General features: G+C 37.9%; 1 protein-coding gene across 2 annotated transcripts in view; it reads left to right on the top strand.

Annotated features, from left to right (window-relative positions):
* The first annotated feature begins 609 nt into the window (after nt 1-609).
* Nucleotides 610-26,385, top strand: part of megf8 (multiple EGF-like-domains 8) — a 64,804-nt gene continuing 39,028 nt past the window's right edge. Inside the window, exons 1-13 of one of the 2 annotated variants that reach the window (XM_056475918.1) lie at nt 610-1,066; nt 2,485-2,744; nt 11,478-11,641; nt 11,782-11,997; nt 13,865-14,045; nt 15,805-15,893; nt 15,991-16,204; nt 17,625-17,805; nt 19,973-20,118; nt 20,216-20,326; nt 22,686-22,837; nt 23,459-23,560; nt 25,079-25,226. In XM_056475918.1, the coding sequence (XP_056331893.1) occupies nt 2,573-2,744; nt 11,478-11,641; nt 11,782-11,997; nt 13,865-14,045; nt 15,805-15,893; nt 15,991-16,204; nt 17,625-17,805; nt 19,973-20,118; nt 20,216-20,326; nt 22,686-22,837; nt 23,459-23,560; nt 25,079-25,226 (1,876 nt within the window). In that variant the 5' untranslated portion in view covers nt 610-1,066; nt 2,485-2,572. The remainder of the gene's footprint in view (nt 1,067-2,484; nt 2,745-11,477; nt 11,642-11,781; nt 11,998-13,864; nt 14,046-15,804; nt 15,894-15,990; nt 16,205-17,624; nt 17,806-19,972; nt 20,119-20,215; nt 20,327-22,685; nt 22,838-23,458; nt 23,561-25,078; nt 25,227-26,385) is intronic. The other variant, XM_056475917.1, reaches the window with a different exon arrangement.

Consider the following 26,385-nt stretch of genomic DNA (forward strand, 5'->3'; position numbering starts at 1 on the left):
TATAAAAATATTATATGTCAACATCTAAAGAAATGGGTGTCAAAAAAGAGATTTATATAACTGTGCAAGGGCAGTTTTAAACAAACATCTTTGTAATATCCATATTAAAGTAATTTTTGTATTTTTGCAGACTTAATTTATTTTTATATTTATGGATGACACATATACACTGTTTTTATGGACAGTTGCAGAAAATATAAATATGATATAATGTAAGAAAAGGGTTGCTGCTGGAAGGACATCCGCTGCGTAAAACATATTTTCTTGAAATGTTGGCAGTTCATTCCGCTGTGGCGAACCCAGAATAATAAAGAGACTAAGCCGAAAAGAAAATGAATGAATGAATGTTGCACTTGGTAAAATATTTCATACAAAATTTTATATTTAAAATCTCTTTCATTACCATTCTGTTTTGCCACACAAAAACATACTGCTCAAAAAAGTAAAGGGAACACTTGAAGTTGTGTTGTTTAAGTGTTCCCTTTGTTTTTTGAGCAGTATATTTCGACAAGCACTCTGGGGGTCCCGGTCAAAACACCACTGATATGTGAAATTGCAATGCAGTACTATCAAAAGACCAGCAGAGAGCCCATTCAGCATGCTCACGGCTATCAGGCTTTGTGTTGTTGACAACCATCTGGAAGCACGCACACATCTCTGTTAACAAACACTAAGCACCGCGAACACATCAATACCCTGCACGATTCAAGACGCGTCCTGGATATTATGGAAACAAGGCGTTATGTCGTGCAGGATTCAGCGTTAAACCACAAAGGACTGGTTGATGTTCTTAATAACATCTGAATATGATTGGTAAACAAATCCATCCAGTGAGCGGAGCTCGAGGCCTTTGATTCCAGCAGCTCGCACATCCTCATCCGCGGTGGTCTCGCGTTTTAAACCGCCGCTGGGCTCTGGAGGCTGGAGAAGCAGATCGACAACAACAGAAGAAGCCACAGCGAGACTGGGCTTTCGCTCAACGCCTTTTATTTCTCTACCTAATACAGGATGTAAGTAACGAAGACCCGAATGCTTTAAAAACATGGAGACCAAGACTCGGACACTGGTGAGTAAATGAGCGGAGACCACTTGCTTTTTTCCGACAGCTAGCGGAATAGATAGACCAGGCTAGTCGGTTAGCCTGTTCAGCTAAATCAGCTTTAACAGTCTTTTTCATTCATACGAGTAAAGAAACGCTTAACTGCCAATGGACAGACGTTCATTTCTTTATAAATAATTGTTTCACAATGAATAGCATTTGCGTAAATGTGTAGACTGTGCAGATAATAAAACAAACCGTTAGCTCAGCTTTGCTGTTACAGTGATGCCCGTGTCAGCTCAACCGCTGGACGCATTACTACTTTAAAAACAGAAATGGATGAAGCTAATGAAATCCCAAAAGCATCACTTTTAGACCCTATGTAGGTAACTTTTTCTTTATAAGATTGGTGCTTTACATCAAATAAGGGCGATTCTGTCAGTAGCATAATTTTTCAAACGGGTAACGTTATTTCTGTGAAAATGCAACAGTTTTTAGTCTTTTGACAGGATATTATATGAAAATGTAGCTTTGTTCAGGACAACAAAGTGAATATTTACTCTATGTCAGCGTCAAGACACAAACTAAACACAAAACGCACTAAATATAAAACAACGTGAAATGTATAAATTTAAAACAATCTTAAAATTCGTCTTATTCATGTAAATTTACCTAATTTGTAACTATTTTTTATTACATAAACTTGATTGTTTTGGTCCGTCAGATACAAAATACCCTTGTTTACATGGGCTGAGAAGATGTTCTTCTAACGTTTCCTTGTAATGTAAATTCTTAATTTTAGTATAAAAACATTATCAGATTCTATGCATGAAATGTGAAATTATTATATTTAAATCTTTCATTTTATAATAAAAACTCTGTAGTTTTACTCGTGGGGAACAAATCATATTCATACAAACCAAGCTTTTTTATATAAGGTATTTTTACACAAAATTACTGTACTTTTTATGCCATCAAAATGCACATAATCTACGATGGAAAAATGAAATGAAGCAGACATTTCGAGCTGCATCAATTATGTAATTAGCAAAAATGAATGAAAACTGTAAGGTATTTACCAGTTGGCGTGAACCTTTCTAGAAAGTACGTTTTGGCAGGCTGAAATAAACTGCAAATGAGCTTTAGTTTGAAGAAATGGCATCACACTAGTTTGTGCTTTGATTTCACTTGAAGTATATGTTTAAATATCAAATATTTGTTTCAAATCTTAGATTTATTACAAATGTCTGTTGAAAGTGAGTTAAAGACTAAACTTTTTAGTTTTATTTGTGGGGACAAATCATATTCATACCAACCTAGCTATTTATGAAAGGCTTTTTGACACAAAACTGTACCTGTACTTTTTATGCCATCATTGGTTTTTTCCATTGTCGTTTCGTTTGTAGCAAATTCATGTATACATTTTAATGTTGTTTTTATTGTAGGTTTCCATTCTGTGAGCAAGTCCAACTTCTCACCCTCCAGTAGTTTCTCCATCATTTTCTTTCGTGCCCTTTGTGGGTGGAGGAGAAAATGACTTGTCACATCCAGACTCTCCTGCTGCCTGTTTTGGTGGTTCTTGTTCCTGCTGTCTGGGCAGGAGACTGTAAGGGCCAAAGACAGGTTTTGCGGGCAGTCCCGGGATACGTCACAGATGGGCCAGGAAACTACTCTGTGAATGGGAACTGCGAGTGGCTTATCATGGGTGGGTGTAAAAACAAAAAAAAAAAAAAAAACAAAGGTTGAAAATGAAAGAAGCTTTATTTGCATATAGTAGGAATGAAAGGAGTGATTGTTTCAATATTTTGTTTGTAATTCTGAGTCTGCAAAAAAAGAAAATTTACACAGCCTATTTTCAAAATGCATGTTAATATTGATTTTATTGTGAGTAATTCAAACATACATATTTATTTTTTAATTGTAATGTTGTTATTACGAAGAGGCATGAGTCTAGAGCAGGAGTTCCCAAACTTTTCACGACCCCCAAAATAACAATACCAGTGTCATGGATTGGTCAGGCTCTCACGACCCCCACTCACGAAGATCACCATCACCTGACTTCTAATGAGCACACAGCTGCATCACATTCACGAGCACCAGATAAAAGCACAGCACTCCAGTCGCTCATTGTCCGGGCTCGTCTCGACGAAAGCGGACAACTGAGCGACCACTCAGCGTAGTCATCCTCAGCTAAAACAAACGATTTACTTACCTGTTCTCTTTGTATTCCTCCTAGTCTTCCTGGTCCTCCCGAACCGTCCTGTCTTCCAGTCCTTCCAAGTCTGTGTCATCCTCTGTCAGCTGTATCTGGTGTGTGCTGTCCATCCTCGTGTATTCCTGTTACCCAGCCACGGAGGAAAAGACCCCAACATCATTCCTGATCCTCCTGGCTATCCTTCATGTGCTCCTTGTTGTCATTTAATAAACACCCTAACGTTTCCTTACCTCTGTCTCCTGTCCGCTTCATAACAGAAGCCCGGACCCATAACGACGACAACATGAGCACCCCCGATCACCTTCAAGAGCTGGTGGACCAGTTGAAGCGGATTCTACAGCCACCAGCTCCACTTTCCAACGCACCACCAGCACCGAGCACTTCCGCCTCCACAGTTTCTTCTTCGGCCCTTCCTTCCAGTCCCATGGCCCGACCAGCGCCCTACTCAGGCGGAGCGGGGGAGTGCAATGGTTTTCTGTTACAATGTTCCCTCATATTCGAAATGCAACCTTCTCTATATCCCACAGATAAGTCGAAGATCGCCTACATCGTATCTCTACTCTCTGGACCTGCACTTAAATGGGCTGAGACGATCTGGAACCAAGCCGGGCCGGTCATGAATTCCATCACTACCTTCACGGAGTATTTCAAAGAGGTGTTTGGACGTTCTGATGGGGAAGTAGCCGCTGGAGAGCAGCTGTATCATCTAAAGCAAGGTACTCTATCTACACAGGAATATGCTCTCCGGTTTCGCACTCTAGCAGCTGCAAGTGGATGGAATGAGAGATCGTTGTTGACCACGTACCGGCTCGGCTTGGAACCCACTCTCCGAATCCAACTGGCCACATTAGATGATACAATGGGTCTGGAGAGATTCATCCAACATTCTCTCCGATGTTCCGATCGTCTCCGTTCCTATCAACAGGACACCATCACCCCCTCGTCTGCACTCCTCCAATCGCCTGAGTCAACAGCCTCTCCAGAACCAGAACCCATGATAATAGAGTCTGGAAGACTGACATCAGCGGAACGACAGAGGAGGCTGACCCGGGGTCTGTGTCTATACTGCGGTGTCAGTGGACACACCCGTATGGAGTGTCCCCTTCGTCCCATTCGGACTTCAGTGAGTGTATTCAGTACGAATATTGAACAATGTAAACCACTTACTACCACCGTACAAATAACTACTGCCTCTATTTCTCTCCTTGTCACAGCCCTCATCGACTCCGGGTCAGCAGGGAACTTCATCTCCCAATCCCTCTGTCGTCAACTCCACCTCCGTACTGAGGCGTCCTCGCATATATACCAGATACAACCGATAACCCAGTGCACTCGATCTTCGACCCGTATCCATCGACAATGCGAAGACATCCTTCTTCAAGTGGGGTTGTTACATCAAGAGAGGATTCAATTTCTGGTTCTGGAGGGTGCAAATATGGACATCATTCTAGGGCGCCCGTGGCTGGTGAAGCACGATCCCATCATCTCTTGGGGCACAGGAGAGATAAGGAAATGGGGATCTGGATGTACACCTGCCTGTTTTCCAAATCTCCCTCTTCAAGGTCGGAACCCCATTTCTTTGTTTGCAACGTCGGTCGAGAGCCCTCCTGAGAAGCAGTCTATCCACATTCCTAAGGAGTACAGCTCCTTTCATGATGTCTTCTGCCCCAAGAGAGCTTCCCAGCTACCGCCGCATCGGCCATGGGACTGCGCGATCGACCTAGTTCCAGATGCCCAGTTGCCAAGAGGTAGGATCTACCCGCTCTCGCTTCCAGAGAATCAGGCAATGGAAGATTACATAAGGGAGGCTCTGAGTCAGGGGTACATACGTCACTCAAAATCACCAGCCGCCTCAAGCTTCTTCTTTGTGGCCAAGAAGGACGGAGGGCTGCGTCCATGCATCGACTACAGGGTCCTAAATAACGGTACAGTAAAATACCGATATCCCCTTCCTCTGGTACCAGCCGCTTTGGAACAGCTCCGAGAAGCTAAAGTCTTCACTAAATTGGACCTCCGCAGCGCGTATAATCTGATAAGAATACGTGAGGGGGACCAATGGAAGACAGCATTCGTGACCCCTACTGGCCACTATGAATATGAGGTCATGCCTTACGGTCTGGTCAACGCCCCCTCCGTATTCCAAAACTTCATTCATGAAGTCCTCCGGGAGTTTCTTCACCACTGTGTAATAGTGTACATAGATGACATCCTCATTTACTCCCGGAGTGAGGCCGAACATCGCCAACACGTTGCGGAGGTCCTACACACATTGAGAGAACATCACCTCTACCTCAAAGCGGAGAAATGCTCATTCCACCAGAAGTCGATTCATTTCTTGGGATACATCATTGACCAAACCGGTATACGTATGGATGGGAAGAAAATTGAGGCTGTTCTATCCTGGTCAGAACCCACTTCCATTAAGGAGCTCCAGAGGTTTCTTGGGTTTGCTAACTTTTATAGACGGTTTATCAAGGACTACAGCAGGATTACATCACCTCTCACTAATCTCCTCAAGGGTAAACCCAAAGGACTGGAGTGGACCAAAGAAGCAGCCGCAGCCTTCCGCCTTCTTAAGAAGGAGTTCACAAGGGCCCCACTCCTGACTCATCCTGACCCAAATCTTCCTTTCGTGGTGGAAGTGGACGCATCCACCACCGGCGTCGGGGCAGTATTATCTCAACATCATGATACACCGCCCCGACTGCATCCCTGTGCCTATTTCTCTCGGAAGTTGAGCCCGGCGGAGCAGAATTACAGCATAGGAGACAGGGAGCTTCTAGCAATCAAGCTAGCCTTGGAGGAGTGGCGTCACTGGTTGGAGGGAGCCAAACATCCGTTCCAGGTGATCACAGATCACAAAAACCTCCAATACATCAAAGAGGCCAAGAGACTATGTCCACGTCAAGCCAGATGGTCACTTTTCTTCTCACGTTTTGATTTCTCCATTTCCTATCGTCCAGGACCCAAGAATCTAAGAGCAGACGCTCTCTCTCGTTTACACGAGCATCACGATCATGAAGAACTCCCAACGAAGATTCTTCCCGAACACATCTCCATTTGTCCGATCACCTGGAACGCTCCTCCAGTCGTTGCCACTCCGGAAGCCCCTGCTCCGCCGGGATGCCCTCCTCATCGGCAGTTCATACCACCTGAACACCGGGTAGATCTGATCCACTCCTTACATACCTCGCTAGGCACTGGACATCCAGGGATCAACAATACTCTCTCGCTAGTATCCCAACGATTCTGGTGGCCAAACATGGCAAGGGATGTGAGGCAATATGTTCAGGGCTGTAAGGACTGTGCCCAATCCAAGAGCCCACGTCATCTACCCGCTGGAAAGCTCCATCCCTTGCCGATTCCGAACCGTCCCTGGTCACACCTAGGAGTGGACTTTATCACTGACCTCCCTTCGTCAGAAGGTAATACCTGTATTCTAGTCATAGTAGATAGATTCTCAAAGTTTGTCAAACTAATCCCTCTGAAAGGTCTTCCCACAGCCTTTGAAACTGCCGACAATATCTTTAATCAAGTCTTCAGGTCATTTGGTATTCCAGAAGATATTGTGTCGGACAGAGGTCCACAGTTCATCTCACGTCTATGGAAAGCCTTCTTCAAGCTCCTAGGTGTGGCCGTCAGCCTCTCTTCTGGATATCATCCCCAAACCAACGGGCAGACAGAGAGGAAGATTCAGGAGGTGGGACGGTTCCTGAGGACCTTCTGCAGTGGTCACCAGAACTCCTGGAGCCAGTATTTGGGCTGGGCAGAATATGCCCAAAATTCACTGCGGCAACCCTCCACCGGACTCACGCCATTCCAGTGCGTCCTGGGCTTCCAACCACCGCTCTTTCCCTGGGATGGCGAACCATCTGATGTCCCCGCAGTGGATCACTGGTTCCGGGAGAGCGAGAGAGTCTGGGACGAGGCTCATCAACATCTGCAGAGGGCAGTCCGTCGAAGCAAGGTAACCGCCGATAGGAGAAGGTCTGAAGAACCCAGATACACACCCGGACAAAAGGTGTGGCTATCCACCCGGGACATACGCATGCGACTGCCCTCTCGCAAGTTAAGTCCCCGATTTGTTGGTCCCTTCACCATCGTGGAACAGGTTAACCCCGTCACCTACAAACTACAATTACCCTCTCACTACCGTATTCACCCTACATTCCACGTATCACTCCTGAAACCCTATCACGATCCTGTTCTTCCCTCCACAGAGCCTGACCACGAAGAGGAACCCCCTCCTCCACTGCTCCTAGAAGAAGGAGCCGTCTACGCAGTGAAGGAGATCTTGCGTTCCCGACGTCGTGGTGGCCAGTTGGAGTACCTGGTGGACTGGGAAGGGTACGGCCCCGAAGAAAGGACATGGGTTCCCAGAGCTGATATTCTCGATCCTAGTCTCATGGTGGAGTTTCATGAGAGCCACCCTGAGTTCCCAGCGCCTAGAGGCAGAGGGAGACCACCACGGCGTCGGAGGTGTCGGCCCTCAGGAGCGGGCCCTGGGGAGGGGGGTACTGTCATGGATTGGTCAGGCTCTCACGACCCCCACTCACGAAGATCACCATCACCTGACTTCTAATGAGCACACAGCTGCATCACATTCACGAGCACCAGATAAAAGCACAGCACTCCAGTCGCTCATTGTCCGGGCTCGTCTCGACGAAAGCGGACAACTGAGCGACCACTCAGCGTAGTCATCCTCAGCTAAAACAAACGATTTACTTACCTGTTCTCTTTGTATTCCTCCTAGTCTTCCTGGTCCTCCCGAACCGTCCTGTCTTCCAGTCCTTCCAAGTCTGTGTCATCCTCTGTCAGCTGTATCTGGTGTGTGCTGTCCATCCTCGTGTATTCCTGTTACCCAGCCACGGAGGAAAAGACCCCAACATCATTCCTGATCCTCCTGGCTATCCTTCATGTGCTCCTTGTTGTCATTTAATAAACACCCTAACGTTTCCTTACCTCTGTCTCCTGTCCGCTTCATAACAACCAGTGACTTGCGACCCCTAATAACCTCTGAGGTGGTTTTAAATATATAAACCTTGCACCCAATGGCGCACGCATACCAAAAGGCCCATGTTTATTCATCATTTAATATCGCCACTCGAAGACCATCCTTCATGTTCAGTTGTGGCCTGTATTTATTTTTGATGTACGTGAGTGCTGTAAAGGTGTCTGAAAGTTTAACCTGGTGCCATAAAATCAATGTGCTGTGTCTTTAATATAAAGTTATCAACCGAGGGGTCGCAAAATAATCAAAAGGCTGATGGCTTTTTATTTGCATGTTTTTTTTTAATGTAACTAGTTTATTAAAATGAGTAAAATTTTTGGAAGTCACTAAGCGACCCCCCACCCCCCATTGTTTTGCGATTCCCCCAGGGGGATCTGTTGCATCTGATTCTGTTGCATTAAATATGGATGTAATATATGTAGCTTGATTTCCTGTTGAAAGGACGGGCTTCTTTCTGGTCATGTATGCCAGACTTCTGCAATTGACACAGATCTGCGTCCATTAGTTTTTCTTCAATAACTAATTTCTCAGATTTGTGTAACTAAACTCAGAAAAGAAAAAATCTGTCACTACTTTCAAATTATTGCAGCTTTCTTGCTGTCGTCAGTCGATTAATTTGGTATTTCATTATTTGCTGTTTCGATAATATAAGAGCTGAATTGAGCATGCTAATTAACCCTTTAAGGCCCTGACATTCACCTTATTTTGCAATGTGGAAATAAGCTTATTTTCTGTAATTGATTTAGGCATTTTGATTCATTTGCCTATGGGTAAATAAATATGAATAACAAACGGCTGTAAATGCTCAAACTACTTGCTGAACAAACCAGTGTGTTTATAGCAATGCATTAAAATTCAACTAATAAAATACCAGTTTGTAACATTAAGTAGTATAGCAAGCTGTTTTTAATGGCTAAAAATCAATGAAAGAGACAAAATTAAGTTACTATGGTAAAAAAATATGGTCATTACTCACAGTAAAGTTCTTTTTCTCTCTTTGTTTTTTAGCTAAAAGACGCTCTAAATGCCTGAGCAGCAGTATACTATTTCCAAACATACCAATTCCACCCAAACTTGGCATTTAAATTCTGTTTAGATTAGAGCAGTGAGAAAATGGTAGATAATAAAGCATCTGATCATTGCTATGTAAATGTTTGTAAAAGCTTTGAAATTTGGCACCCTAATCAAGTGAAGTATAATTTCGCATTTATTTGTAAAGCTCTTTTTACCTTTGATCATAGGTCTCAAACTCGATTCCTAAAGAGCCGCAGCTCTGCATAGTTTTGTTTCAAACCTAATCAAACACAGTTTAACCAACAAATCAAGTGCTGCGTCCCAATTGGCATACTTATACTTTGCCCTAAAAGTATGTACTTTTTTGTGAAGGAAAAATATATACTTTTGAGTGTGTAACAGAAGAGCATGCAAGCTTTGGGACACACTACTTTCTTGTTAACAAATCGTTGTGTTGCTTAGTTATGAGCCCTGTCAATCATCCACATTTCTGTCATATTTAATAATCTTATTGGAGAAGCAGCAGCAGGTTTATTTCCCATTCACGAGTCTTTCATGCAGAGAAATCTCAGGTGTTTAGATAATTAGCTATGTATCTATCCACATTTTGGACATGCGTATAAATGGCGAAGAACGGCAAGATGTGAATACATTTTGAAAATGCACATACACTTATGCACACAACTGATTTGGATGAACTTTTTATTTGATAAGGAAATGCACATAATCTTCGATTAAAAAACGTTTCCCAAATAAATTCCAGCATGCACGTCACAAAAGTAAGGTGATATTTTTTTTTACAGATGTGAAATTATTATATTTAAATCTTTCATTTTATAATGAAAAATCTGTAGTTTTACTCGTGGGGAACAAATCATATTCATATAAACCAAGCTTTTTTATGGAAGGTATTTTGACACAAAACTGTACTGTACATTTTATGCCATCAAAATGCACATTATCTAAGATGGAAAAATGAAATTAAGCAGACATTTCGAGCTGCATCAATTATGTAATTAGCAAGAATGAATGAAAACTGTAAGGTATTTACCAGTTGGAGTGAACCTTTCTAGAAAGTATGTTTTGGCAGGCTGAAATAAACTCCAAATGAGCTTTAGTTTGAAGAAATGGCATCACACTAGTTTGTGCTTTGATTTCACTTGAAGTATATGTTTAAATATTAAATATTTGTTTTAAAAAAGCCTTTCAAATCTTAGATTTAACACAAATGTCTCTTGAAAGTGAGTTAAAGACTAAACTTTTTAGTTTTATTTGTGGGGACAAATCATATTCATACCAACCAAGCTATTTATGGAAGACTTTTTGACACAAAACTGTACCTGTACTTTTTATGCCATCATTGTTTTTTCTATTGTCGTTTAATTTGTAGGAAATTCATGTATACATTTTAATGTTATTTTTATTGTAGGTCTCCATTCTGTGAGCAAGTCCAACTTCTCACCTTCCAGTAGTTTACTCGTGGGGGACAAATCATATTCATACAAAGCAAACTTTTTATGGTATTTTGACACAAAACTGTACTGTAATTTTATGCCATCAAAATGCACATAATCTATGATTATCAATCCAATAAATTCCAGCATACACATCATAAAACTAATATAATTATTTTTAACAGATCATGTAACAAAAATGGGTCAACGGGATGGCATTAATGGACATACAAGCGGATTGACCACATTTTAAAACATCTGAAATGCTGTTTTGGTCATTCTTAAATCCCTTTGAAGTCCAAAGTTCGTTATCAAAGTTGTTTGAAATTATTACCGTCTTGAGCGGCTGCTCTCAAATAGAATTTGTATCTTTGGATGGAACCATATACATCGTCACACTAAAAGAACAAAATAAGCTCGCAAATTTCCAAGTTGAAGACATTTCAAATCATAATGTAATTAGCAAGAATCAATGAAAACTGTAAGGTATTTACCAGTTGGAGTGAACCTTTAGAAAGCTTTTGGCAGGCTGAAATAAAATCCGAATGAGCTTTAGTTTGAAATGGCATCACACTAATTTGTACTTTGATTTTGCTCGAAGTTTATGTTTAAATATCAAATATTTGTTTAAAAAAAGCCGTTCAAATATTATATTTATTACAAATGTCTCTTGAAAGCGAGTAAAACACTATTTATATTGTCTTTTTTTTAGTTTTTAATCGGAACTTTTCTATTCTTTTTCAGCTCCTAGCAGGAACCATCGCATTGTGCTTAACTTCATGTTTATCGACACAGAGTGCACCTATGACTATTTGTTTGTCTACGATGGAGATTCCTACCAGAGCCCTCTACTGGCAAGTTTAAGTGGAAAAACACTACCACAGCCAATCGAGGCCAAGTCTGGAAAGGTAAGTCTAATTCATCCTCTGTGCAATTCTTTTAGAGTTTGTGTGCATTTTCAAAATGCACTTCCATTCAGTTTATTATATTCAGCTTGGATTAGACGTTCCATTTTTTCCCACTATTCTCTGCGTGTGTTATCTACAAGATGCTGCTCCACCTCTTCAGTGATGCCAACTACAACCTGCTGGGTTTCAATGCCACCTACACATTCTCAGTTTGCCCTGGGGACTGCAGTGGTCATGGCCGTTGTGATGTGGCTACTGCCCACTGTCAGTGCCAGCAGGGGTGGGGAGGAGTGGACTGCAATACCCCTCTCTGCTCTCAGGCCTGCACACAACGTGGTCATGGTATCTGTGATAAGGTAAACAAAAGAAAACTTTTTCATTATGCTTAAAAGGCTAGTTCACCCAAAAATGAAAGTAAACTCAGTATTTACTCATTCGCAGGTGGTTTCAGTCTCTTATGAGTTTTGTTTATCCGTTGAACACAAAAGAAGATATTTTTATAAATGCTGGTAACCAATAGCCACTGACTTCCACAATAGGATTTTTTTTACTATGGACATCAAAAACTACCAGTTATTATTATTTTTCAAAATATCATCTTGTGTTTGGAATAAGCAGAAGGTGAGTAAATGAAGACAGAATTGTTTTTTGGTGAACTAGAGCACCCTAAATAGGCTATGTACTTTTTTGACTCTTTTAAAACGTAACAATATCATAAAAACTTATTTTAAAAAATCATGAAAATGTAAAAATACCATAAAATGTTTGCGGATATTTAAGAAACCTACAAACTGTGTAACCTGCTCACTGTGACTTTAAACCAATTATATTTTGACTGGCACCTTGGTTGCCTTGGTGGAAAACAGTGTATTTTATTTCAGTCATGAAGGCTGCCTCAATGTACGTGGATCAAATGGTGACCTCCAGAGGACAGTAGCAGATGAGACAGATTCACAGTTTTAAAATCCACATGAGGCGGTTTATAATTTGGAAATAGTACAAATATTACAAATGTTAACATTAGCTGAGCAGTTTAGTGTAATGTTAGGTACATACCAAATTTGGAACACAGCATCACTTGCTCTAGTTTACTCGTGAGATGTTTTTTTTTCATTCATTCATTTTACTTCGGCTTAGTCTCTTTATTTATCAGGCGTCGCCACAGAGGAATGAACCGCCAACTTATCCAGCATATGTTTTACGCAGCGGAGGCCCTTCCAGCCGCAACCCTGTACTCGAAAGCACCCATACACACTCGCGTTCACACACATACACTACGGCCAATTTAGCTTACCCAATTCACCTAAAGCGCATGTACTTGGACTGTGGGGGAAACCGGAGCACCTGGAGGAAACCCACGCAAGCATGGGGAGAACATGCAAACTCCTGACAGAAACACCAACTGACCCAGCCGGGACTCAAACCAGCGACCTTTTTGCTGTGAGGCAACAGTGCCAACAGAGTATTGTACTATTTTTTTTTACTCCAGCAGAGTATCTGGTGGCTCCTCAGAGTTTTTGCAGGTTTTGCAGTATATGTGTGCCTGTCAATCACTGCACCGATGTGGGAACTGAACTTTGGAGTCACAGATTCCACATACTTATATTTTGACCCCAAAAAACTTTATCTTAACATTTCTCAACCTTTTTTTCTTACTGAAAAGTGTTATAATAAATTGCACTACAAAACCAATGGTGAATAAATCTCATTGCCTATTATATGACATCAAACCATGCGAAAAAGATTGTTGCTAAACAAGTTACATTGTTAGAAAAATTGTTAGTCTTAATGACACCTGCATTACTTTCAATCTACTATTGTCATAACATTTAAATTTGATAAAAGGACATTTTTCTGTAACCACTCTGCAGTCCAAATTACGTTGGTTGTCTTGATTGTTCTTTTGAACTTTCTGGATTATGATCTGCCATTTATTTTAGTTTCTCTGATAAAAGGATATGAATGGTCCACCACCTGCACTTCTTCTTTGTGTATACATATGTGGTGTAATGATGCATAGATGAATAGCAGCCCACACATATTTACCACAAGAACCTACTAGTACCACTTACCAATGTGAATTGGGCTGAGGTAAAGACATAGTTTTGAGCACTTGCTAGTTATGTACTTGTTCAACCCCAAAAAACAATACAAAGTGCAGCTTTAAATTTAGTATAAATTGTATTTCATTGTTTTAACATCATTTCGGTGTCTCCATCACAGAGGGGTCTGAAGTGTATCTGCAGCTCTGGCTTTTTGGGACAGGACTGTCAGCTGGGTCTTCGTGACAACAGTGGGGCAGGACAATGGTGGGAGGTGAGCTCAGGTGATGCTAAAGCAGCGCCTCGCACCTCCTCTGCTGGGGTTTACCTCGCTTCCACTGGAGCCATGTACATGTTCGGAGGTAAGATGGAGTAGTTTTTCAGCCGGTGTTTTTTGTTTCTGATTGATATTTAATAATTTCTCTATATTTTTTAAATTGATTTATAAGTGTTTGTATCTTTTTTTGTATTATAATCTATTTATAACTATGTGTAATAAAAATACTTTCTTGTAAGGCAGTACTTAAAATAAAAGGCAACAAAATACCTTTTTTTTTTCCAAAATTTTATTTTTTATAAATCTACTTAGTTTCGTATAATTTTAAATGAAAAACTTAAAACATTCTGTATTTTACATAAGATATTAAAAAGTTTAAAAAAATTAATAATAAAATCGATTATTCATATCTGATTTGCACACAATAACTTTCCAAATAACTTTTTCCAAGAGAATAATACATTCTGGCAGCTATTTCATCGTACTATAATTTAATGGCAGCTATTTCATTGCATTTCATTGTATGAAAACCACATTATATGGTGTAAAATAAATATTAAGCTTCTGTCATCTATCAGGAACATGGAGCAATAACATAAAAATATTGTTCTCAAATTTAAATGGTCATTTATTTTTATATTATTATTCCAGTAAAGTAGATAGCTGGAATATAATTTGGAAAGTATTTAGTTTTTATAAAGACATTATAGATGTTATTCTAACTATATACAGATTTTTGGTACAGTTATCATTTCATTCAGATGACTAAAGCAATAATCTCAGAACAGAAAAAAATGGAATGGCCTGGTGAAACTATATGGTTAATAGGAGTGTAATAAAGTCATTATTTTATTATTATGAAATACACTCACCGGCCACTTTATTAAGTACACCTTACTTCATGGTCAGCAAGGATACTCAGGTAGGCTGTGTCGTTGACATGATGCTCAATTGGTACTAATGAGCCCAAAGTGTGCCAAGAAAATATCCCTCACACTATTACACCATCACCATCATCAACCTGAACTGTTGATACAAGGCAGGATGGATCCATGCTTTCATGTTGTTGACGCCAAATTCTGACCCTACCATCCGAATATCACAGCAGAAATTGAGACTCATCAGACCAGGCAACGTTTTTTCAATCTTCTATTGTCCAATTTTGGTGAGGAGTGGCACCCGGTGTGGTCTTTTGCTGCTGTAGCCCATCCGCCTCAAGGTTGGACGTGTTGTGCCTTCAAAGATGCTCTTCTGCATACCTCAGTTGTAACGAGTGATTTATTTGAGTTACTGTTGCCTTTCCATTAGCTGGAACCACTCTGGCCATTCTCCTCTGACCTCTGGCATCAACAAAACATTTGTGCCCACTGAACTTAGTTGGACCATTCTCTGTAAACCCTAGAGATGGTTGTGCGTGAAAATCGCAGAAGATCAGCAGTTTCTTAAATACTCAGACCAGCCCGTCTGCCACCAACAACCATGCCATCTTTAAAGTCACCTTTCTTCCCCATTCTGATGCTCCGTTTGAACTGCAGCAGATCACCTTGACCATGTCTACATGCCTAAATGCATTAAGTTGCTGATTAGAAATTTGCGTTAACAAGCAGTCGGACAGGTGTACCTAATAAAGTGGCCGGTAAGTGTATATGGACATTAACCTTCTTGAGGACTCTTCCAACAATAGACAGCTTTGCATATTTTCATGTGGAAATATCATGTTATCTGCTATATTATAATATAATAATAATAATTTACAGCATTTAGTAAAAATGAGCTTTTTTTTGAGCATCAAAGCATTCTTTGAATTACAGTTGTGGAAATTATTAACACTTTTTTTATTTTAGGGTTTGATCTGAATAGAGCACTGGAGGACCTTGTTGTTTACAATTTTTCAACCAACAGTTGGGAACAGATGACATTCTCGAATAGTCCAGTAAGATCCTTCATCTCTTGAAAATAAATTTGTCTTTTGTTTGTGATCATTTAATTGAATTTTAATGATCCCATAAATTATATTATCTTTCTCTCAGGCTCCTCGACATTCCCACACAGCAGTTGAATGGCAAGGCAGCATGGTTATATATGGCGGTGAGCTTGCTAATCATTCATTGGCTAGTGATGTCTGGATATACCGCGCACAGCAGAATGAATGGCAGCAGTTGGGCCAATCAGATGCTCCAGGGGCACCCAGACTGGCCAACCATGCAGCAGCAATAGTAGACCACTATCTCTATGTTTTTGGGGGTAAGTAAATTGTATTCTTAATCTTAAATATTAATCTTAATTGAAAAGCACATCATCAATCAGCTGCTAAATTCAAATCTGCTCCTCTCCGATGACTGGTGCCAAGGCAGAGGAAGATGTGCTTGTTGTTTTCAAAGATCAAAACTTATCCGTGTTTTCAATGAAATAATGTCTGTTTAAGTTGCAGGGAATGGTTTTATACGCAGATTTACAAGCAAACCTAAAGTAATTGTGTTTTGTAAAATGCAAGCTGATGTCTATGGAGGATGCCAGTGATTATCATTTTACTCATACTCTGACAATGTGTGTTATTCACAACTGATACACATCATAACTAGAATGTTGACTCTATTTTTCTCCCAGTTAAACAGCCACTTTCATGTAGTTTAGGAGAAGTTAATGAATTGACGCGTAGTAAATCTAGAAGCTGAAATCTTTATTGTAGTGCATGGGCATGCGGCTTGTCATGTAATAAACCAAACTCATTACTATGGGAAAATAAACATGATGCGTTCAAAATAACTCAAGGACGGAGGCCAGCTGAAGCTTATGTGTAAAAGAGTTCAATTAACTGGCTGAGCAAGATCAGATCAAGACCCATTCTCAGCCAAATCCTGTGTACCTATTGGGGTGGTGGGCATGCACTAATACTGGTCACGCACATGTGCACTAGGGGAAGTGCCCAAAATTTCTGCTGAACATGAGATTCTAACTAATTAGAATTAGACCACCCCTTTAAGGCAAGACTTTGCAGGCAATTTTTTTTCATGCATCTTTTGTCTTTTAATAGAGTGTCTATTTTCAATGTAATGTAAAGAAAACATACAAAATAGTCAAGTTATTGTTTCTATTGCCTCATTTCTATTGTCACAGATCTATTTGTGGCTGTAGATTTCGATTACAGTACACATTTTTAAAGGTCGATTTAAAAACATGAATCTCCACTTCAGCAGCACTTATGTAGGCTAAACTACAGTTTTATTCATATCTGTATGCTGAATGATTGTACATAATTTGCCTAATTATATACAACCTTTCATTCTACAATATGTTGTGAAATTGTATTTTATGCTATCTTACTGTTATAAGTGCCTTATGAATCATGGAAGGATAAAAAGAGATTCCCAAAATCCACATTGTAAAAATCATACACTCTAATTTGACACAAGAATTTTAAACCTGACTTTAGCTGATTTGTAAAAAAAATGTTGTGCTTGGAATATATGCAAATCTAGTGCATATTTCATTTTATGCCTCATTTAAATATTTAAATATATCATTTTTAAAAACTTTTAATGCAAAAACTGCTTGTAATTGTTTAATTTAGTCTATCAACTGGAGTAGTATTTTGTGTCCTTTTTTGACCCTTTTCACCTGCAGCGTCTTGTCCTAAGAATAATTGATTGACCTGTGGTTCCAGGGAGGACAGAGGAGGACATGTTTTCTTCATCACTGTACCGTTTCCGTTTGAGGAATGGAGTGTGGGAGGCAGTTCAGCCTACAGGCGGAAAACCACCTGCTACTGCAGGACACAGCATGATCTACCATTCCCCTTCCAAAACTCTGCTGGTGTATGGAGGACACAGACCTACCACTGCTAGGTATAACACACAACGTATCAGCTGACTTTATTCCAAGTATAGGAACTAAATAAAGTATTCTTGCTGGATAATTATTAATATTTTTGCCATATACAGTTAAACCAAGAATTATTAGCCCCCCTGTTTATTTTTTTTCCACAATTTCTGTTTAACGGAGAGAAGATTTCTAACATAATTTCTAAACATAATAGTTTTAATAACTCATCTCTAATAACTGATTTCTTTTATCTTTGCCATGATGACAATAAATAATATTTGACTAGATATTTTTCAAGACACTTCTATACAGCTTAAAGAGACATTTATAAGCTTAACTAGGTTAATTAGGTTAACTAGGCAAGTTAGGGTAATTAGGCAAGTTATTGTATAACGATGGTTTGTTCTGTAGACTATGGAAAAAAACACGGCTTAAAATGGTTTTAAATAATTTAAACTTTTATTCTAGCCAAAATAAAACAAATAAGACTTTCTCCAGAAGAAAAAAAATATTATCAGACATACTGTAAAAATTTCCTTGCTATGTTAAACATCATTTGGGAAATGTATATTGATATATATTAAAGGGGGGCTGATAATTCTGACTTCATCTGTTAGGGCTGCACAATATTGTAAAAATCAGATATTACGGTAATTAAGATTTGAATTGGCAAGTTTGAATTCTGGAGAGTCTAACATTATTCAGGTACAGACATTTTTTTCATACTTTGTCTCGTTTTCAGTGCAAATAGCAAAAAAACTCTCAGAGCAAGTCAAAATACTGTTTTGTTTTCACCGTCAGAAGAAATGTCAAAATTAAGAGATTTTCCTTAAAACAAGCTGAATTATCTGTTAGTGGGGAAAATAATCTTGTTTTCACCTTGAAATGTAAATATTTGGACCAAAAACAAGCCAAAAATTTTAAGTAAGAATTTTTTTTATTATTTTTTTTGCATTAAAACACTCCATTTTGAAAATTAATATTTTAATCCATTTTCTCAGTGAATATAGGCAATGTATTTGGTGCATTTAAACATAACAGATTTATTAAACAGATATATTTATTCAAAAACAAGATGAATTATCTGTTAGTGGGGAAAATAATCTTGTTTTTGCCTTGAAATGTAAATATTTGAACCAAAAACAAGGCAAAAAATATTAAGAATTTTTATTTTATTATTATTTTTTCATAAAAACACCCCATTTTGAAAATGTATATTTTTATCCATTTCTCAGTGAATATAGGCAATGTATTTGGTGCATTTAAACAAAACAGATGTATTAAACAGATATATTTATTCAAATAATATTTTAGTCACCAAACATATTTAGAAATTGAAAGATAATACAATTAAATTCAAGCAAAATATTGCAAAAAATTACAACAATTTTTTTTTTCTTTTTTTTTCTTTTTTTTTTTTTAAATGTGTATGTTTTTATTTTTCTATAACATATAAATTTGGGTGTACTAGTTTTTGGACTGTTATTTTGCTCTATAAATGCTCTAGATTTGGCTTCAGTACTGACTAGTCTAATGCATATGCACAAATATAATATTGTAAAGCTTTTGTATATAGAATACAAAGAATACAGAATTTGTATATAGAAATTCTATATAGTATATAGAATTTAAAAGATGAATTTGTGAGGGGTGTACTCAAACAGTAAATTCTGAGCACTGTATATAATATGTAGGACTTCTTCACTAATACATTTGAGTTGACATGATAGCTCTGTCTAATAAAAAATATGCACACATTTCTGAAAGGTGTTAAGATTAAATTAAGTTTTATTCATTTTGTGGCTGAAGTTTCAGGAACTGTATATTTATTGATGACCAAATGGAATTGCATCATTGAAGATAGATTTTTTTTTCATATTGTTTAACTATATATTATTTTGTTATTTTATTATCGTATTTAGAAAATCAAGTTCATATGTTTTTTTCGAGTTTGTATTGTTGTTATTATTAATATTAAAAATAATATTTTTATAATTAATTGAAATACTTTTTTAGTTATAAGGAAGCACTACCTTATTAGACATTTCTGTTTTATTTAAGAAAGTCTATGTCAACTCCTTAAAAATGACAAAATTGCACAAATAAGCATGAAATGAGACTGTTCATTGTAATGACTTGTCTTTTGTGTACATTCTTATTATTGTTATCATCACCTCATGTCTCAACCAGGTTCAGTGTGCGTGTGAACTTGACGGATGCTTTCCATGTTGAGAAGCGGTTTTGGACTTCCTTCCGCTCACGTTTTCCTGCCAATGGCCCTAGGGAGAGAGCATTCCACTCTGCCACCGTCATCGGCAACTACATGGTGGTGTACGGTTAGTATAGCTACACGCAAACTCAGTGAGTGTGAGTGAAATGTGAAGAGTTTTATTGCATTATTAATTAACCGAGGTTATGTTTTCCCACTCTCAGGAGGGAATGTGCATATCCACTACACTGAAGAGAAGTGCTACGACGAGGAGATCTTTTTCTATCATCTCGGATGCCATCAGTGGGTGTCTGTTGGAGATAGCCTCGGTCAGCGTAAGTGTATGTTTAATAGGCAGAGAGAAAGAGTCTATTGGACATCTTGTTTAGAGAGGAGGTGAAATATGATGATTTGTGTAATTGATGAACAAAGGCTTCCTGAGGATTTGGTGCAAGAAAAAACAGGAGAGCCTTTGAGGACTTTCACAAGATGCTTCAGTCTGACTGGGGGCTTGATGTAACCTTCTCAGGCGAGGTTATTATTTGTGTAAATTCCCTTGCTTGCAGCTTTTAAATGAATGCATTCATAAGAAGTAAAACAGCCTTCGGAAAAAAAGTGTTTTTCAGTTTTTTTTTGTAACTTAACCATGGAGAGTTCATGTCAATTTGGCATCCTTTCTCGTGCCTGTCAGGATTTTTTGGGATTTTATTTTGTGAAACAATTTTTTTTTCCTCAGCCTTCTAGAATATTTCAGATTTTGCTAAAGGATTTTTGTAGCTCCATAGTTGTACTACATATTTTTTTTATTGTACTTGCTTTATTGTACTTGGTTCACAGTCCCCAGTGGGCTTCATAGTGAGTACATGGACACCAATAATTCGGTTTTAATATGATTAAGACAATAGTCTGATTAAGAGTCTACCATGTAAACAGCACATTTTTTTTTCGTATTCATTTAATCTGATTAAAGTCATAATCGAACTAAACGGAAATCGAATTAAGACATGTGGAGTATGCCAATTGTAGTCGCATTATTGACGTGCAGTACAGGCATTTAAGCACCTTTTAGCCCATTTCCACTGAGTGGTACAGTACGGTACGGTACAGGTTACCTTTATCAGGCTTGCATTCCACTGTCAAAAGGGTACCAATTGCAGGCGTGGTGATGTACGACAGAAAGTTTCAGTCAATGTCATTCTCGCACGAGGAAATGTCAAAGTAAAGCTAAATTACTTATGTATAAATGTTCATTACTAACCTTTCCATGAACAGGATTTGATTATAACTGCAGATCAATGATAAAAATAGCCTACATCTGTAACATCTGCAATCATAAATTACAACTAATGTCAAATGCAACGTATATGAACACAGACATACCCTTACAGTCTCCGATATGTTAACAATTACAGAAAAACTACACACAACATATATTTAGTCCTTATTTGGGTTCAAAAACAACATGCAACATATAGCCCAGTCAGTGCAAACCTCTCATCTGTATCTTTAATCTTCACCAGCACATGTAGCCTCTATTAGAAAGTAATTCTGTCTTTCCAAGTTCAAAATGTGATGATAATAGTTAAACATGGCAGTTTGTTCAAGTTTTAGGTTGCTTTGCAAAGAGACTTTTTGTTACCTTTTGACAGTGGAAACTGCCATAAAAGCGTACTGAACTGTACCATAATCTAACACTCAGTGGAAACAGGCCATTAATCAAATTATTACCGTCATGTAGGATTTCCTCCAGAATAGTTTATACACACATGGCTGTTTGACACTATTCTCTGAACCTACCGAGTCAGTGAAGGACCACAGACACCTGCATCGCGAAATACGGAGGGTTTTTTCCCTATCCGGCATGCGGTATCAAATTCAAATAAAACAACTCTCTTCCAGCAGTTCATACTCTAAACAATATCTCGTTTGTCACTGGGGGCATGCATGAAATGTTCTTGAATGAAAGTGAAAGCGCCAAACTGCAGTTAAAGTCGACAAATAAAAATGAAACACCCAAAATTACATCAGTGTCCTGAAAGAAAGCCTTACATGTCATTTGTTTTTCAACCCTCCATGATGGCTTTCTCCACATCTGTGAGGTCAGCCAAATGACAACTTTTCTGTCATAAACTATAGTAAAACAACCTGTCAAAAAGAATAATAAAAAAAAAAACCTGCGAACACATTAAATACAGGAATGGTGAAAAGAGCGCTGTTTTATTATCAGCTGTCAGTCAGTGCCTGCTGTTTTTACTTGGTCATTTTGCCCTTGCCATGTGCAGTGTAAATGCACACAATTAGATATGATTGACTTTTAAAAGATGATGATGGCTGGCCATCAAAAAAATCTGAGACAGTCACAAAAGCAGATTTGACCATTAAGATCTGCAGTGTAAATGCAGCCTTAGGATCGTGCTACACTTTTTAAAATGACATGTAACATCATTATAAGGCAGTTTTGTATGAACCTGTTTGATTAAAATACTTTAGGTGACGATTAAACTGCTAAACATTTGAACAATGAAAAATGAAAATTGTGTGGCCAAGCATCACATTTTTATATCTAGAAGTTATATATATATATAATGGCGCCAATGTTATAGTCTATGTTTCACAAGTATAATCTTGAGACATAACTGTAATATTATGTTAAAGTGTAAAGTTGCTAACATTCTTACTGTTGTGCTCCTCTAGGAGGTGTTTCAGTGAGGGGCCGATACTCCCATGTTGCTGCAGTCATGGAGGGCCGTGTGCTGCTAGTTGCTGGCGGCTACAGTGGAATTGCCCGTGGCGACCTTGTGGCATATAAAGTACCATTGTTTGTAAGCAGTGACCCAGGAGACAGGGTAATTACTTATTTATTTATTTATTTATTTATTTATTTTCAATAATTGTTCTTCTGTACACATAAATATTATGAAATTTTGTATTATGAAAGAAGTTTCTTATGACCGCCAACATTTCTTTGATCAATAATCTAGTAAAAATTAAATATTTATTGTTAAATATTATTCAAATTTCAGACCTGTAGTTCTGAAAAACGGACTTAATTTGTTAAAGTGTTGCAATAATGTGAGTAAAATTGTCACCATTGTTCAGAAATCACGCATTTATGTCCCTCTTTGTCATCCAAAAATATAGATAATGCGAAGACATATTGAGATTTATCTCTAGCTGTCTTTTTATTCACATAACTGACACGTTATACTGTATATATTAAATTAGATTTATAATTTAATATAAAATTATATTATATAGAGTAGGATTTAAAGCTTGATTGTGACAGTTTTCTTACAATGCAGTTCAAAAGAGCTATAAATATCATTATTTTGTTATATTTTCTGTCAATTTAACTTAAATTGAAATAATAAAAACCCTAATTTAAGCATAAAATCTTAATGGCCTTGAGCATGTGATCTCTAGTGTATGCGTCAAGGAGTGTAAATGTGTGTATGTTTGCCTAACAGGACAGTGTATGTGCTGAAGCTCCAAGTGAAAGCTTGTGCCTGAAGAATCCAGAGTGTAGTTGGTGCGAAGGTCGTTGTCGGGAATACCAGCCCAATGACCCGGTAATGTCTTAACCAATTAACTTGGTCATGCAGCATTTACCACACAAAGCCATGTTTCATTGACAAGCTGCCATGTAAACAGCTGTCATTATCTCTGTCATTATTGTCCGATTTGCATGATTTTGCGTAGATTGTCTGTGAACTATCAGGGTATCTGCGGGGTCTTAAAAAGTCTTAAAATGTCAAAAATCAGTTCAGAAATCATATTGTAGGCCTTACATCCATTGAAATATTGTGTTGTAGGTCTTAAATCATTTTAAACGGGTCTTAATTTTGCTGTTTATGTAAAGCTATACCCAACTGGGCCAACACCCATCCAATCACTAACAATATATTTCAATAATAGTTTTAATATTTTGTTTGTAAATTATCTCCAGTGCTTCCCACAGGTTTGAAATATACTTGCGGTGGTAGACGGATTAAAACAGATCTTTTACCCACAGCACATAAATGGTCAACTATATGTGACAAACAAAATTTTTTTAAACTATATTTTTATTTATTATGACACTTATTCACATTTTCTTTTCAATGGGTTAAAGTTATTATTGCTCAAAATTATAATAATTACTAGAATAAAAAGTGTAGATTATTTAAATAAGGCAAATTAGTTGATTAGCCATTTACAAATATTTTGCAGCCAGTATATTTTGTTCACTCCAAGTATATAATAAAATGTATCTGAGTCGTTTATTAAATGATTAATCATTTAATGTTTCTTTTGTGGGTGCGCAAAAACGCATACAAAAAACGGTAACTTTAGAAAGCGAAAGTAAAACCCGAATCTCGGATATTCAGAAACTACGGTCGGATGCATATTGGCACAAAAGGCGCGTCTCTGTGAGTCTGCAGAGCACATGAGATTGTGAGAGTGTTGACGGTTTGCGCACACAGAACCAGCAGTAGGAAACATGCAGAGCGAGAGAAGATGTTCCACTGGTTAATCGATGGCAAATGTTTGGCTTTCTTGAAAGGATACAAAAAAGTATGAAAGAATGAAAATAATAGTATTTATAGCTGCGCGGCTTGCCCAGGTAAAGTCTATGTGTGGGAAGCACTGAACTCTATTTACTTATTAATACTGTTTAATTATCTTCCTTACAACAACATTTGCTTTTAATGTTTTTGAGGTTTTAACTTGGCCATTAAAAACATCTGTAGCATTTAGACTTGTGTAAGTCTGAATATTTAATTTATTATGGTCTTAAAGTCTTACATTTGACTTGATGAAGCCTGTAGAAGAAACCCTGACAATGACTCTGTGTAATAAATGCTGCTCTGTCTGAGAGCATGTACTGGAGGTTTACTAGAACCAATTTTACTGACAAAATGCTCATGAAAATGCCCATATTCTACTCTTAACCGTATAGAAAGTACATGTAATTAATTGACATTACACTGTAGTTAAATGAATAGTTACACTAAAACAAGTACACATTAAAATAAAGTGGAAGCTAACAGTGTTTTTACGCTTGTGTCTCTCACTTCTTCATTTGATTTATGTGTATTTGTACACAGTGTGGCAGCACCGGATGTCTGGGTCTGGCTCGTTTCCTGTCAGACTGCCAATCGTGTCTGGTGTTCAGTGGAGTGCCAAACTCTCTGCCACGGGTTTCTGGGGAATTCGGCTGGTGTGTGCAGAATGAGTCCTGCTTGCCAGTTTCAGGTAAAGAGAGAGCAGAGAGCATGACTGCTAAAAAGTGACAAGTATACAATCACACTCTGCTCAGTAAATCTTTATTTCTAGACATTTTTTGCAGTCTGTGAAATAACGTGTTACTGGGTTGCTGTGTGATTGTTTATGACCTTTTACAGTCATGTTATACTAACCAACTGAGCCCCTCATTGGGGTTTTTAAGCTCATTTTCACTATATAGCTACATATACAGTTGAAATCAGAATTATTTGCCCTCCTGAATTATCAGCTCCCCTGTATATTTTTTCTCCAATTTCTCTTTAATGGAAAGGAGATTTTTTCAACACATTTCTAAACATAATAGTTTTAATAACTCATTTCTAATAACTAATTTCTTTAGTTTTTTTGTCCATGATGACAGTACATAATATTTTACTAGATTTTTTTTTAGTGTTCAGCTTAACTAGGTTAATTAGGGAAATTAGTACAATTAGGCAAATCATTGTACAACGATGGTTTGTTCTGTAGACAATGGAAAAAAAAACATGTTTTAATGTGGCTAATAATATTGACATTGGAAAAAAAGTAAAAAAAAAAAAAAAAAAAAAAAAACATAAATAAATTTTATCTGCTTTTATTCTAGCTGTAAAAAAAAAGATTCTCCAGAAAAAAAAATTATAGGTTGCTTTCAGTCATGTGGTTCTGGTGGTGTGCGAAATTCAGATGGTGGGCCGGAAGTAAAAAAACTGAATGGGAGATATAAAGGAAAGATATAAAGTCCGTATTTTTGCGATTTAAACCATATTTCAAAGTAGATATAAATGGAAAATAAGCACATATGTTGTGCATGATCCTTATATCATGAACAGGGACGAATTTTCTACTGAACTTAAATATATTTGCCTTTCATCGAGGCGCTAGATACTGTTTAAGCTATTATGTTACATGAAAAAATAAATGCTATGGTGTTTGGAAGCATACTATAGATAATTAGGTGAATTAAACTAGTATTTATATTGTTGCTGTGGTACGACACAACTGTAGTAATAAACAAATGATTAAATAGGCTTCAGTTTTCTATTCTAACGTTACACCATCACAATGCACCACAGTTTATATTAACTTTAAAGTATTCATTACAGTTTATCAGTTTACTATGCTACAGTATTTGGTAGCATTCATTAACACA

Source organism: Danio aesculapii, chromosome 16 (assembly GCF_903798145.1).
Source record: "Danio aesculapii chromosome 16, fDanAes4.1, whole genome shotgun sequence".
NCBI classification, from domain to species: domain Eukaryota; kingdom Metazoa; phylum Chordata; class Actinopteri; order Cypriniformes; family Danionidae; genus Danio; species Danio aesculapii.